The sequence below is a fragment of the Leptonychotes weddellii genome, chromosome 5 (genome assembly GCF_054177405.1).
Source record: "Leptonychotes weddellii isolate Sample4059 chromosome 5, ASM5417740v2, whole genome shotgun sequence".
NCBI lineage: Eukaryota > Metazoa > Chordata > Mammalia > Carnivora > Phocidae > Leptonychotes > Leptonychotes weddellii.
The window spans coordinates 107,550,239-107,569,008 of record NC_138373.1 but is presented as its reverse complement, the minus strand read 5'-3'; the positions used below and the strand labels follow the sequence as shown (position 1 = coordinate 107,569,008).

At 40.9% G+C, this 18,770-nt stretch overlaps 1 protein-coding gene across 37 annotated transcripts in view; it reads left to right on the top strand.

Annotated features, from left to right (window-relative positions):
• Positions 1–18,770, top strand: part of R3HDM2 (R3H domain containing 2) — a 162,806-nt gene that overhangs the window by 112,324 nt on the left and 31,712 nt on the right. For 35 of the 37 annotated variants that reach the window (XM_081821928.1, XM_081821912.1, XM_081821917.1 and 32 more), the window contains 8 exons: positions 4,910–5,109; positions 10,301–10,342; positions 12,975–13,061; positions 13,781–13,907; positions 14,800–14,878; positions 15,571–15,630; positions 16,190–16,330; positions 16,750–16,858. In XM_081821928.1, the coding sequence (XP_081678054.1) occupies positions 4,945–5,109; positions 10,301–10,342; positions 12,975–13,061; positions 13,781–13,907; positions 14,800–14,878; positions 15,571–15,630; positions 16,190–16,330; positions 16,750–16,858 (810 nt within the window). In that variant the 5' untranslated portion in view covers positions 4,910–4,944. Of the gene's footprint in view, positions 1–4,909; positions 5,110–10,300; positions 10,343–12,974; positions 13,062–13,780; positions 13,908–14,799; positions 14,879–15,570; positions 15,631–16,189; positions 16,331–16,749; positions 16,859–18,770 lie in introns of those variants that run through there. The other 2 variants (XM_081821929.1, XM_081821941.1) reach the window with 1 other exon arrangement.

Genomic DNA, 18,770 nt, shown 5'->3' with positions numbered 1-18,770 from the left:
TTTTTTTTTTAAAGATTTTATTTATTTATTTGAGACAGAGAGAATGAGATACAGAGAGCATGAGAGGGAGGAGGGTCAGAGGGAGAAGCAGACTCCCTGCCGAGCAGGGAGCCCGATGCGGGACTCGATCCCGGGACTCCAGGATCATGACCTGAGCCGAAGGCAGTCGCTTAACCAACTGAGCCACCCAGGCGCCCAGGACAATCATTTTTTAGAGTTAATGATGATTCAAGAACCTGATTGAGGAGGACTATGGATATAGAAGGATGAAGCTAAATGAGAAAGCTTCTGAGTCCCCTTCCAATTATGAATTCCATGATTCCTTTGTATCTTTGGTAGACTGTCCATTTTCTGCCTAGTCTTTGAACATCTGTCCCCTTAATTAGTGGAAGTATTGCATAAAAGTTAATAAAGCAAGTGCTAGAGCCATATTTCCTGGCTTTGAGTTCTGCTCTGCCATGTACCAGTTGTATGACCTGAAATTATTTAATTGCTCTGTACCCCAGCTTACTTATCTATAAAATAGTGATTATAATAAAATATATATCTACAATTGATGTAAGATTAAATGAGATACATAAAACACTTCAGGATAGTGCCTGACACAGTGTAAGTACTCCAAAAATTTTAGCTGATATCATCTCACTCTCTGTCAGTTATTTCTACTTCTAAAGCTAGGCTTGTCTGTCTGGTCCAGATAGTCCCTCTCTTCACATACCCTTTCTGATTATCTCAGGTTGTTTTTGGCTAGGAGGACCAGTAAACTCAAAATGGCTTAAATGATAATAGGATTTATGACCTCACATATCAAGAGGTACAGAGCTAGGAGGATCCAGGTTGACTAATTCAGTCTGCCTCATAGCATCAAGGATCCAGGCTTATTTTCTCTGCTCCACCATCCTCCATGAGTTGATAGAATATTGCAATCCAGGCATCATCTGTACACAAGACTACCTTCAGCAAAAAATAACAACCATTTTTTTCCTAGTGGCTTTTTTTTTTTTTAAAGATTTTATTTATTTATTTGACACAGAGAGACAGCTAGAGAGGGAACACAAGCATGGGGAGCGGGAAAGGGAGAAGCAGGCTCCCAGCCGAGCAGGGAGCCCGGTGCAAGGCTCGATCCCAGGACCCTGGGATCATGACCTGAGCCAAAGGCAGACGCTTAACAACTGAGCCACCCAGGCACCCCACTTTTTTTTTTTTTAATAGAATGAATACCCTTTCTTTGAAGCTATTCACGTCGCAAAGTCCTCTCATATTTCACTGGTGATGACTGAGTCGCTTGTCCCTTCCTAAATCAGTCACAAAAAGGAAAGAGAATTACCATGATTGATCTAGCTAATTAGGATCCACCTTCTAGGACTCAGGAATAGGGTCACTTTCCCTGATCATGTGTTCCTTTGACGAAGGCAAACACCAAAAGAAAATCTGGGCTAGATTGTTATGTGTGGAAGAAAGGGGAGATTTGGGTAGTGTGCTAGAGTAACTTTTTCTCTGCTATTGCATTTTCCTTGGAGTAAGAATTACTTTATTTTACACAGCCTTTAAGAGGCTGGTAGTCTGTCAGTGGAAATGCCTGTCAAAATTCTTAAAAGTGGATGCATCATTAATCACTGTCTGTTTTCTGAGGGTTTTTAAGAATCTAAAGCTCAAGTTTTTCTGTTTCTCAGTGAATGAAGGAAACCATGTAGCTCCTTAAAACTGCAGTTGGAATATGTGACCGTATTCCATAGGTGGGGCTGTTATGAAAGACCTTTTTTTGTTTAATTTTTCCCTTAGTGCTTTGGCTGAGAAACAGTGTTTAGACACTGTGAAATTAGTCTAGGTATCCAGATAGTTGAGCCTTTTCTGACTAATGTGTGAAAAGGAGCTGCAAAGTTGTCATTCTGATTTGAAGAAATATTTGAAGAAGTAATTGTTGGAAAAAGAAACACCCAGCTGCTTTATATTTTTCCATGTCACCTTCCCCCTTTTTAAATTTTTTTTATTTTTTTCCCTTTTTTTAATTGAGATATAATTAATATATAGCTCTGTGTAAGTGTAAGGTGTACTACATAATGACTTGACATACATATATACTGAAAATGATTACCACAGGGACGCCTGGGTGACTCAGTCAGTTAAGCGTCTGCCTTCAGCTCAGGTCATGATCCTAGGTGCCTGTGATCGGGTCTCACATTGGGCTCCCTGCTCAGCGGGGAGCCTGCTTTGTTCTCCCTCTGCCTGCTGCTCCTCCTGCTTGTGTTCTCTCTCTCTGTGTCTCTTGCTCTGACAAATAAATAAGTAAGTAGGTAAATAAATAAATAAATAAATAAAATTTTAAAAAAGAAAATGATTACCACAATAAGTTTAGTTAGCATTTATCTCCTTATATAGCTACAAAAAATTTTTCTCCTTGGGATGAGAACTTTTAGGATCTACTCTCTTAGCAACTTTCAAATATACCATACAGCAGCATTAAGTATAGTCATCATGTTGTACATTGCATCCCCAGTACTTATTTGTCTTCTAACTAGAAGCTGGTACCTTTTTGACCACCTTCATCCAATTTCCCCTTTTGCCAGCCCTCACATTCTCTTTCTGACAGAGAAATTTGTTTGAGGGTATTTAAGCCTGAAAAAGAAAAATACTGAAGGTCTATTATGTGGTAAACTTAATTTTGTGTGACTCGACAGCAGATTTAGCATCAAGATTGAAACAGTACATAGCTTATTATAGGGAGCAACTCTGTAGTAATAAGACTATTTAAAAAATAGTGGGATGATCCCTTGCCAGGAGTTTTCTAGGAGAGGCTTGCAGGCCCCTCTGAGGAAGTTCCAGAATGGAGTTCTGATGTGGGGAGATGGTGGCGGGGGGAGGTGGGATTGCATGAAGGCATATTTAAGAACCCTTACAATTCTGATCTCTATTGATGTTTCCCAGCTAAGAGATATGGAAAAGACATGTGCTGAGTTTTATTACACTTCAAACTGAGGAGAATGGGTGCTTGATTTACCTATGGGAGAAAAAATAAATATATGTGTATATGCAGTCTCCATGTACAGCCAAAGATTCATAAAGCTCCATAGGTTATAACTCTTTTATAAAATCCTCTAGGTACTGGATCCAGTTAATTAAAAAATAGAATATTGGCCATTTTCTTGTGTAGTCAGTTTCTTCCAGTATTTGTCATCTTAAATTCAAGTGTATGACTATGATTATATGAATGACTCTGGTCTTTTAAAGGGCCTTTATCTAGCGCTATGCAAACTAAGTGTCTAGGCAGCTGCACAAGTCAGGACCAGGTGAACAAAGCAATAATCTTATAGACTATCTAATTTATGCTAGGATGAGATTACTGTGCTTCTTAAGGAGCCTTCAGGGTCTTATAGTTTAAACTGATTTGAAGGAGGAAAAAATGGCTGGTGGGACAGTTTTCTTGAATCATTGCTATTTGTTTGTTTGTTTGGCTCAGTTTCTAGGGCCACATGAAATAAATATGATGTCCGGGAGGGTTTCTGGTCTTTGTAAAGGAGGGAAAGAGAAGTATTCAGGATTGAAGGACAGTCTGTAATCTATGGAAGGAAAACCTCTACAAACTTCTGTTTCTGAGTGTGTGCTTGAAGTACTGTGTTCACTTCATTACAGGATTTTCCAGGTATCCAGAGTAAGTGATAAAGGGCTGGCTACCCCTGGAGTACTGTCTCATTGGGAGGCAGTAGAGTGACTGAACCCAAATAGTGAATAACAAAGCAAAGATTCTCTTTTCCTTCAGGGAGAGACCCCGTCTTTCTGAAGGATAGCTGACTGCCAAGTTCTCTTACTTTTTCATTGCTTAAGATAAAGGAAAGAATTTAAGAGTTCATAACCATCATCTGATTTTGTTGCCTTTTGATGGGGGAGACACTTAAAGTTGGTAACATTGTTGTGGTTTGTGGTAGCTGTGGAAGTTCTCCCTTGGGAAAGGAGAGTGGTCCTCTCTGGTGGTGAATAGAGCTTTATAATATACTTCTTTCTGGAGAGAGTCTGGTGCTCAAGCTGAAAATGTAAGCAAATTTCTGTAGGGAATGAGGGAGGGCAAATAAAGTGCTAAGAGGACTCATACTACATTGCTTTAGAACTGGATCCTGGTGAATCTCAAAATAATTACCAAGAATCCAGATATGTATGATGTAAAATGCTAGCGAATGCGAACTAATCTGTAGTGACAGAAAGCAGATCAGTGGTAGGTTGGGATGGTGGAGAGGGGAGGAAGGGCTTACAAAGGAGCAGGAGGAAACTTTTGGGGTGATGAATGTGCTCACTATCTTGATTGTGATGATGGTTTCACAGGTGTGTGCATGTTTCATAATTCATCAAATTGTACATTTTAAATATATGCAATTTATTGTATGTCAGCTTTACCTCAATAAAGCTTTTATTATTTTTTTAAAGATTTTATTTCTTTATTTAACAGAGAGAGACACAGAGAGGGAACCACAAGGGCGGAGTGGGAGAGGGAGAAGCAGGCTTCCCGCGGAACATGGAGCCCGATGCAGGGCTCGATCCCAGGACCCTGGGATCATGACCTGAGCCGAAGGCAGACGCTCAACGACTGAGCCACCCAGGCACCCCTATTATTTTTTTGTTTTTTTTAAAATATTTTATTTTTAAGTAATCTCTACACCCAACATGGGGCTTGAACTCACAACCCCAAGATCAAGAGTCGCACACTCCACTGACTGAGCCAGCCAGGTGCCACTACCTCAATAAAGCTTTAAAAAAAAAGAAATCAATCAGTCAGTCAATCCTGGGTCAGCATTTATCCAGGGACCCTTCTGTACGTTACAGGGTGGCTGCTGCAGACTAGTGTGTGAAATGCAAGTCTTGTGTGTATGTGAAGTATGGATAAATAAACTCCTGTTTAATGCATTTGATGTTTCTTTAGGAGTCCGTAGAGGCTACTGTATTATTTTGAAAAAGATGTCTAACAGTAACACTACTCAAGAGACCCTGGAAATAATGAAAGAATCAGAAAAAAAACTGGTGGAAGAATCTGTAAATAAAAACAAGTTTATATCTAAGACTCCAAGTAAGGAAGAAACTGAGAAAGAGAGCGAAGATACTGGTTTGCGTCAGGAGACACAGGTAAGGATTAGAAGTGCATCATATGCACACTCATTATACCTGAATAGAAATGTCATCATAGTTGGCATTGGGAATCTGTAAGAAGCCAGTCACTTGATTCTCCCTAAAAGCCCAATTTTCAGCTTTCAAGAACTATCTCCTTCCCTTTTTGTCATAGAGTCCCTAGTGAAGTTTAGAGAAGATAGTAATTTCCTAATCCATTTGGACCTTGCTACATTTGATATTTTTTAAATATCAAAAAATGAACTGTATACAAACACATATTTAACAAGTCATAATATGGCTCATACAATAAATTCTTAAAACTTCAGCTGCCTGGCTTTACACATGGTGTTAAATTCATATCCTGGTTGTGTTAAAAGTCAGCATTTTCTGGGTCAGAAATAATCTCTGAACTTGCCACTTGGTAAGTGAGTGAGAGGAATTTCACTCTTTGGTTGCCATGTTGTTTTCCATCCAAATTCATAGTGCAGTGCAGATATGATGGCAGTAGGTAGCTTCCTCCAGGGCTCCTATTTGGTACCCAGGCAGCTCATACTCTGAGCCTCCTCTGGTTTACCTGTGTTCCGGTCCTTCTCTTCTCTGTGGTCACTGCTAGTGTCCTCTGTTACCCAGACCCAAATTATGTAAATCCTTTCCTTCATGCCCAAGGGTTAGACTGGTCATTCTTACATGCTTAGGAGATAGACTAACCATAGTAAGTTAGTTTAAAAAGCAGTGGCGGCAACATTTTTTTTTTTTAAGATTTTATTTATTTGACAGAGAGACACAGCGAGAGAGGGAACACAAGTGAGGGGAGTGGGAGAGGGAGAAGGAGGCTTCCTGCAGAGCAGGGAGCCCGATGCGGGACTCAATCCCAGGACCCTGGGATCATGACCTGAGCCGAAGGCAGACGCTTAACGACTGAGCCACCCAGGCGCCCCGGCGGCAACATTTTTGAGGGTTTAGAAAGTTGAAGCATCATTTCTCCTGACAGGAATTCATCTAGGCCTTTTCTTCTTAAAAGATTAAAACAGCAACAACATAAAGGGACAAATTAAAATCAGACAGCTCTCTGAAATATTTTGTTCTCTGTCTGCCTGCTTTTCTACTGTCTTTCCTCTTACAATTTGCGAGATCTCTGTACTGGCTGCTTTTCTTTCCATTATCCTTTGCATGTGAGTTGTCATTCCTCGCCCCTCCTTCTAGAGTTTGTAGAGACAATCTGCCACTGTTCCAGCTGTACTTCCAGCCTCGACTGATACCAATAATGAATTTTAAATCCTCAGGACACATTAAGTGATGAATGTTTAATTATGTGCTGTCATGTTATTTGGAAGATGATAATTAAATGAACTTTTGGGTCCAAGTTGTTCTCAGGAGACTATTTGAAGTGGTGTTCTAAACTCCTGTTGGGTGTGTACTCCTTGAAGATAAGCAGAAAAGACAGGATGTATATAGGTGTTATACACCTTATGGACACTCAGTTCAAGAGTGTCTTCACCTGTATATACAAATAGGTCGTGTGGGAGGTTGGAAGGGGAGCCTGCCTCTGACTTTTTGAGGCTTCTAGAGCAGGGGGAGCTGCTGCTGCCATCTACTGGAGCTCCTGCTCCTTCTACAAAGTCTTTAGTTTTGTCCCACCCTTCAGAATCCCTCTCCGCTCCACCGTTTCCCAACAGATCATGTGCCCCCTCAACAACACTAAACATTCTGCTCTTTCTCCTACCTTCCCCCTCCCGCCCGCCACTCATACCCTGGACGTCTCCCCAGGGATCTTACTGATGCTGTCAAGGGAGGGCCTGTTATGAATTGGAGCTGGAAAGTTTGCAGAAAGGGGACTTTCCTTACTTACACTGTGTGAGACGTATTCTTAGAATCAGCAATTGGAACTCAGAACATCTTTCACATGGAAACAGTACTATAAAAGTTAGGTTCTGAGATTCAGTTTAGAATGGGCAAATTAACCCTGACCTACTGAACTTAGCGGGGGTCCTTAAACCAACCCATACCAATTAGGTATGACCTCCTAGCTTGGCTGTCTGCCTTTAAACTTGTGATCCTTTTGGATTCATCTGCCATACTGCTTTAGAAATATGGCCATGAAATAAAGATCTGATTATGTTCATTCTCTTCAAACATGCTGTGTGTCTCATTGTCCTAGGCTAAGACCCAGATTTGTCAGCATGACATATTGTGACCTAATCCCTTGCCTGGCAGCCATTCGCCTCTGGCATCCTGTGCTTCAGCATTATCTGATTCCTTGGTCCTTGTTACAAATAAGAGCTGAAAAGTTTGGAGAAAGCATGCTTTTGTACATGCTTTCTCTGCCTAGAGTGTCTTCCTTGGTATTCTTTCCTTGGCTTCCCCCAACCCCTGAACCTCCCTTGTCAAATCTGCTTGATACCTGTTTATCCTTCAAAACTCAGTTCAGATGTGTCTTCCTCTAGGAAGCCTTCCTTGACAACCTTACTCACCCATTGCAGGTCTACCCCGTATAATTCTTCGAGTAATGTCTGTCTCTGTCTCCACAGAATTATAAGCTCATTGAGGCCCAGGATTAGGTCAGTTTGGGCTCACCATTGTATCTCGAAAGCCCGACGCAGTTCTTTTTTTTTTTTTTATTCTTATGTTAATCCCCATACATTACATCATTAGTTTTAGATGAAGTGTTCCATGATTCATTGTTCGTGCATAACACCCAGTGCTCCATGCAGAATGTGCCCTCCTCAATACCCACCACCAGGCTAACCCATCCTCCCACCCGCCTCCCCTCTAGAACCCTCAGTTTGTTTTTCAGAGTCCATCGTCTCTCATGGTTCGTCTACCCCTCCGATTTCCCCCGCTTCATTCTTCCCCTCCCGCTACCTTCTTCTTCTTCTTCTTTTTTTTTTTCTTAACATATATTGCATTATTTGTTTCAGAGGTACAGATCTGAGAGTCAACAGTCTTGCACAATTCACAGCGCTTACCAGAGCACATACCCTCCCCAGTGTCTATAGCCCGATGCAGTTCTTTGCAGGCACTCGGTGTCTGTGAACGTGTGGGTTTGTGAGTCGCGGGTCTGGGTTAGACACGTGTGCTGTGTGCGCCTGTAGCCCCGCGTGGCTACTTCTGTACTGCACTTAACATACCGTATGGTAGTCGTCTGTTTGGCTGTCTTCTCCAACAGCGTCATGAGTCCCTTTTGGACAAGGTGTTTTTTAATCTCTGTATTCTCCAGTAGGTAGCATGGGGCCTGGTACATATTAGACTTTCAATATGTGTTTGACTATTACATGAAAACTATCCATTCTGGGAAATAAGCAGATTCATAAATTGCTTGTAGGGCTATAAATTGGTGTAACGTCTTTGAAGGGCAATTTGGCAATAATTTTATTAAAAATTAAATTTAAAAAAAATTTTTAATGGACTACAGATAAACTGTATTTGTAGATATACTTAATGATATGGTCATTGAGGCATTGTTTATACTAACAAAAGATCAGACACATCCTAAATGATGGAGTTTAAGGGACTGATAAAATAAATTATAGTACAGCCACAGAGTAGAATACCATATTAGACATTAAGAAAAATGGTAGATCTTCTGTAGAATAATATCCATGGAAAAAAGTTTAAAGGCAAGGTGTGTACAATATACATCTATTTGGGTTTGTTTGGGGTTTTTTTAAGATTTATTTATTTGAGAGAGAGAGAGCACAAGCAGCGGGGAGGAGCAGACTCCCCACTGAGCAGAGAGCCCGACTTGGGGCTCGATCCCAGGATACTGAGATCATGACCTGAACCGAAGGCAGATGCTTAACTGACTGAGCCACCCAGGCACCCACATCTGTTTGGTTTTTAAAAAAAAGAAAAAAAACCCTGTATATACATATGTACAATAAGCTTATATATATTCATAAAAGATCTATGGAAAGATTATCAGAAAGTCAGTACTACTTGATCCTCTAGGAGAGAACCAGGTAGCTGGGGGACAGATATGAAAGGAGACTTACTGTTGTATGTACCCCCATTACACCTCCTGAATATTTGTGTTCTGTGTATGTTACTACCTTTTTGAAAAAACAGTGACAAATACTGTTTCATATTCCCAGACTATGGCTCTTCCTTACTGTAACATCTCTTACATTGACCAGATTCATCGTCATTTCTCACTCTTTCCATCCACCTTTCCAGTTCTCCATTTTGCATTGTGGCGATGTTGTTTGGTAACTAGTGAAGAGGACAAAGGAAAGAGAAATCCTCACCTACTCAGGACCATGCTGGTACTCTGCTTCTGTCTTGTTTCCCCTTCCCCACCCACCAACCTCAGTTCTCTCCCCACCCCAGCGGACAGTGAGTTCCATTCCAGACATCTGAGAAGCCCCAGGTGCTTCCTCCCATACAAAACCCTACCGTACTTCTTCCCCAAAGCCCCCATTTTGACTTCTCAGCTGTTCAGAAATCCTATCAATGAATTAGTCGTTTCTTCCCTCATCTTACCACAGGCCTTCATTCTTCATCTTCTTCAGCTTCTATTCTGCTCCTTACCCTCTCTTTTTACCCTCCCCTCGCTCTGGAAGTCTTGTCCATATCTTCCACGCTCCCTTATTTTTATCCTGTCCCAGACAGGCTATAAGAGCCACCACCAGGAGCTTAGAACTGGGAGAATTCTCATCTTCAGGGAAGGAGGCAATTGGCAAGAAGAGTCTTGTTTGCATATCAGCAGCCATGGGGACAGGTGCTTTGGATCTCTCAAGTTAGAACTCTGAACATGTTATCCTATAAAGATGTTATTGTAAGTGATGATTAAGGGCCATATTGCCTGTACATTATGGGTTAAATAGGCTCCTGTGATCATGCTTGGGTAAAAACACTCTGTCATGCTATGGTAGTGACATTTCCAGAAGCCACCTAATCAGGAGAGGATTCCATGGTTTATCCAAAAGTAATTTTTATTAACCTATGAAGTAGGCCAACCAGTCAGTGTCTTCCTATTCATTTTCTTCATGGTAAGTGGTGATTTGTATGTAGGTGGTCTGTGGTCCCTTCCGTGTCACAGTTACTAGAGTTGTAGCAAAGGGGAGACAACCACACCAAGTGGTTCTCATCATAGTTTATCTGTTGTAATGGTTTTACAGTTAGTGCTTTTTCTTTGTAAACTTGTATTGTTTTTAACCTAAATGTTGATTTTCTACAACTTTAATATTTTCTAATCCCCTTCTAACAGAGGCGGACATCCAGCCATGGTCATGCCAGGAAAAGAGCCAAGGTGAGAGCCCTTTCTATATACTGTAGTCCCCCCCACTTATCTGAGGTTTCGCTTTCCACAGTTTCACTTACTCCTAGTCAGCCACAGTCCAGGAGCGGATGATCCTCCTTTTGACATATCATCAGGTCAGTAGTAGCCTAACAACGCTACTTCACAGTGCCTACATCGTTCACCTCACTTCACCTCATCACGTAGGCATTTTATCATCTCACATCATCCCAAGAAGAAAAGTGAGTACAGTGTATTAAGATATTTTGAGAGAGAGAGACCACATTTATATAAGTTTTATTACAGTATTATTAACTGTTCTATTTTATTGTTGTTGTTACTGTTGTTAATCTCTTACTGTGCCTAATTTATAAATTAAACTTTATCTTAGGTATGTATGTATAGGAAAAAACATAGTATATATAGGGTTTGGTACTATTCATAGTTTAAGGCATGGCATCTACTGGGGGTCCTGGAAAGTATCCCAGGGGATAAGGGGGGACTACTATACCTTCTTTTCTACTGTTATTAGTAATATGTTTCACAAATGGACTTATCACTAATATCTAATTTATTTGGATTATATACAAGCAAAGTTTTTCTGCCTGCCCTTCATGCTCTAATTGTGAATGTACGCACACACACACATTTCCTATTAGAAGGTTTCACTGTATTTTTCTCTACTGTCTCTAGTTCAGTCACAGTCTATTTCTGATACCCAGCCAGAGCCTCTCACAAAGCCTGAGCAAATTGGTACTGGTTCTGCTGTAAAGCCAGATTCTCTGTTCACTTCTGGTTTCTCTAGGAGTACTATATGAGTGTTCTCTTTTCCTCCAACATTTTTTTCTCATTTATCCTTTAGGAATTTATCCTTTATAAATCCTGCCCCATTAGTAGAAATGACTCAACACTTTTGGACATCCTAAAAATAAAGCCTTTTTTGGTGGTGGTGGGGTTACTTTTTAGGTTGGGGCAGGGAGGAGGAGGAGGATTTTGTTTTTAATCATTTTATGATAAAATTAGCACATCACAGATTATTTTAAGCAGTGTTATCAGGGAGGACTATATGTGTTAGTGTGTGATGGTTTTTTAATTTTAGTTGGGGGAACAGTAAAATATTAAACCTTTCTTGCAGTGAGAACGGTAGTCACCAGAGTAATTATTAAGGGTGTCTACCCCATTCTCCCCCAAAAGACAATGGCAGAATTTGGGGGTGGCTCAGCCAGTATATGGCCTGGGTTTGAAGAAGACCACAACATCAGATAAATTGACTCTGTGTCTTGCCTGACATGGCCTAATCCTCAGTGAGGGGTTGATGTTAAAAGTTCACAACAGAGGGTGTTCACTTCTATTTCACTCCCACCCAAACTTTTTGAGATAATAGACAGTTATAGTGTCCATTTTACAGATGAGGCGACTTGGGTTTATTTCTTTTCTTTTTTTTTTTTTTTAAAGATTTTATTTATTTATTTATTTGAGAGAGAGAGACTGAGAGAGAGAGAGAGCATGAGAGGGGGGAGGGTCGGGAGGATCAGAGGGAGAAGCAGACTCCCCGCCGAGCAGGGAGCCCGATGCGGGACTCGATCCAGGGACTCCAGGATCATGACCTGAGCCGAAGGCAGTCGCTTAACCGACTGAGCCACCCAGGCGCCCGCGACTTGGTTTATAGAGATGGAGTGAACTTGACATGATACTCACTAGTAAGTGGCAGGGCTCTGCAGGAAGTCAGTTCTTCAGACTTGCAAGTTCTTTTCACTATACTGCACGACCAGGAACACATGCCATGTTTTATGCTGTTGTATTCATGGCAAATCTTGATTTTATTATAAGAACTCTTAGTAAATGTTTATAGGTAGATTTCTATAATTTTTGGCTTTGGGGATCCCTAGGAGAGCAATGATTTACAAAGTGGATTTCAGATTTTTTTGGTATTCTCCAGCCAGCAAAAGTAAACCAAGTGTATTAGCTTCTTACCACATTAAATCCCAAATGTTAGGAAGTTTTCTTTCTCTTTACTCTTTTCTTAGACACTTCTTTCCACACTCTTGCCACCTCAGGTTTAGAGTCATTTAGCATTTATTGTCTGCTGTGCTCCAGGCACTATTTATGCTATGTACGTTTATATACTTTTTGTCACCTAATTCTCAGAAGTCATCCTTTAGGTGTTTTTGTCCCCATTTTATTGAGGAAAAACAGAGACCCAGAGAGGTCAGGTAATTTGCTCAGGGTCTCTCATAGCTCATGAGCACAAAAGCAGGAGTTGAAGCTAGGACTTCTCATGCTTAAATCCAGTGTCTGCTAAGCTCTGCAACTGTGAATTTTCAGTAAACTTCTGGGTCTGAAATTGGAGCATGGGCTAGAGAAAGGGGGAAGAGCTAAGTGAAGTGGTTTTCCTATCATCTGTTCAAAGTAGCCATTTTGTTTTTATGTTTACTAATGTAAGTAGGGAAATTATCTTTGAAGTAAATAAGGAACTGGTGAATAAGTCCTCTTTGGGGGAAAAAAAAGAACAACACAAAAACCCTACTTAATGGAAGCAGCAACTAACAGAGCCAAAGAGGATACCCTTCATTCAGTGAAAGGCAGCTTTCTGAATGTCCACCAAGGGAATGTATGTATTTGGGTTTTTTTTTTTTTTTTTCAGTCTAATTCCAAGCTGAAGTTGGTGCGCAGCCTGGCAGTGTGTGAGGAGTCCTCTGCCCCATTTGCTGATGGGCCACTAGAAACCCAGGTAGGTCCTTTATCAGAGTAGTATAACCTTTGAGTTTGGCAATTGTTTGGTAAACTGTAGTGTAACAATCACAGCATCAACATTAGACTTGGAAATCGGGGTAGAAGGAACTTCAGAACAAGTGGTTGCAGTAAAGCAGGGCATGGTGAAAGCATGAAGTATAGGCCTTCACACCTGGACCACCCGGGATGATGCAGACAAGGAGATCCCGGGGCTGAATCTTGTTTTCCCACCCACACTTCCCTCTGGCGGTTAGAACCATTTCCATCCAGTTCCTATGCCAAGAACTTGAGCTCTCCATATAGTGGTTGTGATTGTTGGCAGAAAAGGCTTGGCCTTCTACCCTTTTGGTAGAACAAAAGCTTAAACAATTTAATTAACAAAATACTCTCTTCTTGGGGCATCTGGGTGGCTCAGTCGTTAATCATCTGCCTTCGGCTCAGGTCATGATCCCAGGGTCCTGGGATCGAGCCCTGTGTCGGCCTCCCTGCTCCACGGGAAGCCTGCTTCTCCCTCTCCCACTCCCCCTGCTTGTGTTCCCTCTCTTGCTTTGTCTCTCTCTGTCAAATAAAATCTTTAAAAAAAAATACTCTCTTCTGTAAGAGAATGCTGCCACCCAAGATTTCCCTTCTTTGAGATTTCGAGGGAGAGTAAAATCCTGTGGGAGAATTAAAATCCCATTTCCCCTTTGATTGTGTTCCTCTTTCCCCTTATCCAAGGATATAATTCAGTTGCACATCAGTTGCCCCTCTGACAAGGAGGAAGAAAAATCCACAAAGGATGTCTCTGAAAAGGAAGACAAGGACAAAAACAAAGAAAAGGTCCCAAGGAAGATGCTTTCTAGAGGTGAGAACTTTCCCCACCTCTCGTGTGTCCTGGGGTCTGGCTCTGCAGTGCCCTTTCCTTCCATCTTGGAGCCTGGCACCCACTGACCGTACTGGATCAACAGTTTTTAGTGTGCTGCTGACTTTATGGTTGCTTGGGGAGGTGTCTGACTAGGTTACTTTCTTTGATGCTTTAGCTAATCCTGCCTTAGAGGCTCACATGCTGCAGAGAGCTATTCCGTTAACATTGGCACTACCTATAAGAGGACATTGTAGTTAATTCTGATTTTATTTCTGCTCTGGAATAAGTAGTGACATGAGTCACCACTAGTAGCAGATCCTCCATATACCATTTATATTTTGGTTTTGGGATGCTGGGAGTGATTTTTTTAAATCAGATTTGCATCTAATTATTAAGTTCTCCTTGGTTTTAAACTCTTGGGCTGGTAGCAAAAAGACCTGGTCCATAAAAATTATAGTTGAGACGAAAAAAGGCAACCTTGGGATTAAGATTTTATAAATCAATAATAAATGATTAACATTTGAACCTGTTTGCTGAGATTCTCAAAAATGCAGTTCTGACTGCTCTTACCTGGAATTTATTTTCCTTAACTTGAATAAAATCTGCTTTGCTTTGGTCAGGACATTCAGCAAATAATTATGGTAAGGTAGCTTCTCAGTGTAATACAGCACTATGACCCAGATTGTACCTTCCATCACTGTCATGGGGAATCTGGCAGGGGAAAGGGACCTGGCAAATCAAGTGTCATTCTGGTTTTTAAGCTAAAACCCCTGAAGTTTGATTTTACTTTGCTGTGATCTCTCCTGATTGGGTTGTGGGTTTCTGTTTGGGATTAGATTTCACACAAGACAGTTTCATTTATTTTAAATTTCTTTTGTTGTGTTGGTTCTAGACTCTAGCCAAGAATATACAGACTCCACTGGAATAGACCTACATGAATTTCTTGTAAATACACTGAAAAAGAACCCAAGGTAAAAACATTATTTGATGGAAGGGGGATAGTAGGACCCAGCAGGATACCTAAAAGGACAAGTAGTTTCTCAGGATTTTTCCATTATTCAAATCTATGATGCTCACCCCCGACCACCATTTCCCTCTGTGAGGGATTCAGAGTACTTTCTTGTTGGGGTGTCTGCTTTCAGAAGAGCTGAGAAAAATCTGTGGAAGGAGAATGCAGAGACAAAGAAATATGAAGTCTGGGGAGTACCATTTAAAAGCATAGAGGGAAAAATAATTGTTATATACATAAGCTAAATCATAATTTTTTTAAAATTGTATAAATAACCAGATGGAATGTAGACTACTGATTAGATTTATTATAAGTATAAAGTATGTGTTTAAATGAATATGGCTGCCAACAGAATTAGGTTTCTGATAAGGAAAACAAAGTACATGATTAGGAGCTAATCCTGCCTTAGAGGCAAAATGTATACTTGATTGTTTTTCTTTTTTAAAGTAATACAAAATATATACTTGATTGTTTTTCTTTTTTAAAGTAATGTAAGACAGGCCAGCGAGGCTCAGCAGCCTTTGTGTTTTTGTCCGCTATTGGGGTTTGGATCTATCCCCCTCTTCAGCTTCTGTAGTGTGCAGGTTTCAATGCTTTTAATGTCTATGGGAGGGCTGCTTTTTGTTTTGTTTTGTTTAATCTTTTTTTAAACAGGGACAGAATGATGCTGCTAAAATTAGAACAGGAGATTCTGGAATTTATTAATGACAACAAGTAAGTTACTTGAATGAAATACACGTTTAGAGGTGGGAGGGGGCACTGAAAAGAAATTCAGGTACAATTTTAGGATATTCCTCTTATTTCCCTTAAAGTCTGAATTTTGAAGTAGTTACTCACTGGGAACCAAAAGGAGTTGAGAAATGATCAGAATGTATTAAAAAGTATATGTGACCAAGTGAGGTTTTTAAGTTATTGCATAGACTGGAGTTGAAAAGAATTGATATCTTTTTAGCAGCTAGCCCTTGTCCCATATTTAGTTATTCTTAAATTTCTCCCTTTTTTCTTTATAGAATATCATCCAGGTGGGGGAGACCTAGAGCTTAAGGAATAGTCTTAAATGAGGGTAGTGCATCAGAGCGATCTACAAAATGCTATAGATAAAGAAGCTGAGAGAACCTTTTTGGTTCCCATTTGAGTAAGGATCTATCTTCCTTATAACATGTCTGTTTCTCCTAAGAAATTCTCCACTTTAGACACTTACAAGAAAAATTACAATTGGCAATTATTGCTGTTGTTTGTCCTTATTTCATTTTTTCCCCTGCTTTCCCTTCAGTAACCAGTTCAAGAAGTTCCCTCAGATGACCTCATATCACCGGATGCTATTACACCGGGTAGCTGCCTATTTTGGGATGGACCACAATGTTGATCAAACTGGAAAAGCTGTCATCATCAACAAAACCAGTAACACGAGAATGTAAGGGAGGAGATCACAGATTGGGAGACTTCCCTGGGATAGCCTATGGGGTGAAGAGGAAGGTATAGAATCAAGATACCCCTTTCCGGAGAGGAGACAGTAATGGAGGGTTATGTTATCAATTCCTATGCTTCGTGAGGACTTGGAGATAGATTTTAGAGGCACTGGTGTTTTGTGAAGACTAGCCCCTGGCGTCTCTTCACCTTTACTGATGGGACAGGTATAACTTTAGAAGAAGACAACTTATATGTATATGTATAAAGAATAGACCTTGAGGATTTCATTGTGACTTTTTGGATGCCTGACTCCAGAAATCCCCTAAAGGGTAATTGTGGAATTTAAGAGTGCTATATTAGGTCTGCTTCCTAACAAAAGCGTCTTTTTCCTTCCTTCCTTCTACGTTTCTCTCCCAACCCCAGCCCTGAACAGAGATTCTCAGAACACATAAAGGATGAGAAGAATACAGAATTTCAACAGAGATTCATTCTCAAGAGAGATGATGCCAGTATGGACCGAGATGATAACCAGGTGAAGAATGGAAAGGGGTGGGCTTATACAGAGAGATTGCAGTAAGAGAAACTGGGAGGGGAGAAGAATTTTTGTGGGATAAAGAAAATGTAAAACATCTTAGTATGGAAAATTGCATTGAGTTATACTGAGTTGGCTTTGGCTTAATGTTGAGGACTGACTACACTTGTTGAACTGAATGCTGCCCTCCTAGCCCCAGAGAGACATGGTGCTGAGTTTTGCTGGGTTTTCTCATTTGGCCTAGAACTCCCTGGTTCTGCCACTGACTTCTAACTCATGTTATTTTGGGACAAAGCAAGGTCCCTCCCTGCTTCAGCCTTGATTCAGCTGACGGCTTCATTCTTTTTTTCTTTAATAGTTAGGAATTTCTTTGGGAACCACCAAAAGCTACTTTATCCCACTTCTGTCTTATCCTAGCTCAGGGCTAGCCTTGGACTGGCAAAGTTGTGATGTAATATACCCACTTATAAAGATGTTTCTGATCCCTTTCTGCAAACTCCTTGTTCTTTTCCCAACTCCTTCTACCAAGGTGAGTGAGTTAATTTGACATTTGATGCTGGGAGTCTCAGGCAGTATCCCCTTTTTAATCCATTCCTGTGGGAATAAGAAGTGAACAATCTGCCGCATCCCTTCACTCATGGGCCTGGCTGTTGCCCTGACTTCTAGCCTGCCCTTCAGATAGTTTTTTTTTTAGGGATTAGTTTTCCCAGCCACATACAGGGTTTAGATCCAGCCAGCTTCTGCTTGACCTCCAAAGGAGGTTAGGTAGAGAACCAGGATTAAGGTTTGAAGAACATGGTTGGGTAGAGCCAATATTAGTCTTGCTAATTAATGATAACTGTAATAATATCTTACCTCTAGAGTCAAAATTAGTTTTCTTGGGATATTGTATGGTCTTGAGACCAGGACTTTTCCTGCTTGCTACTTGAGTATTTGAGGGAGTCCTTTTGAGAAAAATGCCATTACCTTTTGTGGACAAACCACGCTGGGTCTGATTGAAAACAAACATACAAAAGACAAAATTTAAAAATCAAGAAAGAGCCTTTCCATCCTGATGCCCTTCTCTCCATTTTCCCAAAACCCTTTTTCTGTGGATCAGGAATTATTCAGGCCTAGAGACACATTGGGGCGGAGTGGAATCTGTCCATATTATGAACTTTTCATCTCTCAGCTTCAGGCTCGATCCATAGTAGGGTAGGCTTTATGCATTTTCTGTCTATGATATTAATAATAAATACAGTAATTGTTATTTCTATTTAGTGTTTTCCCTGAACTAGACACTGTTCTAAACACATTATGTGCATTATCTCTTTTAATCGTCTCCACAACCCAGTGTAGGTAGGGTTATTAGCTCCACTTTAAATATAAGAAAACTGAGGCTAAGAGGTGTTAAGTTACTTGCCTGAAATAACATTACTCAGAAGTGGAGAGCTGAGATTCTGCCTGGGACCTCAAAGCCCATTATGCTCTTGCTACTCTGTCACTGGCTCACTAGTGTTAGGGGCACTTGAGGTCCTACATCTTCTTGGAATGGGATTTATAAATGGACATTTAGTAGGATTTAGGTTCTTAAGTCTAGTGAGAATTAAATCTAGTCAAAAGTTGATACTCCTAAAGTTATGCCTGCCTCTGGTGAGGGTCAGGAAGAGCAGCTTAGAGCAGCGGCCTCCGTGGCTGCTTCATCAGAAGCTTTCAGAGCCTCTGGGTTGAAGGTCGGAATCTTTCTTACCTGATGACATTCATTTGATGGGCTGTCTCCCTCAGAGCATCTTGCCTTCAAGAGCAGTATGGAAAAGGACACTGTGTACACCCTACCCGGGACAGTGCTCACAACTCACAGGCCAAGAGAGAAAAACCATGATGGAGAGTGGGGCGGTAGGCTAGCCAGAGGTGGTGATCTGCCCAGCTGTCC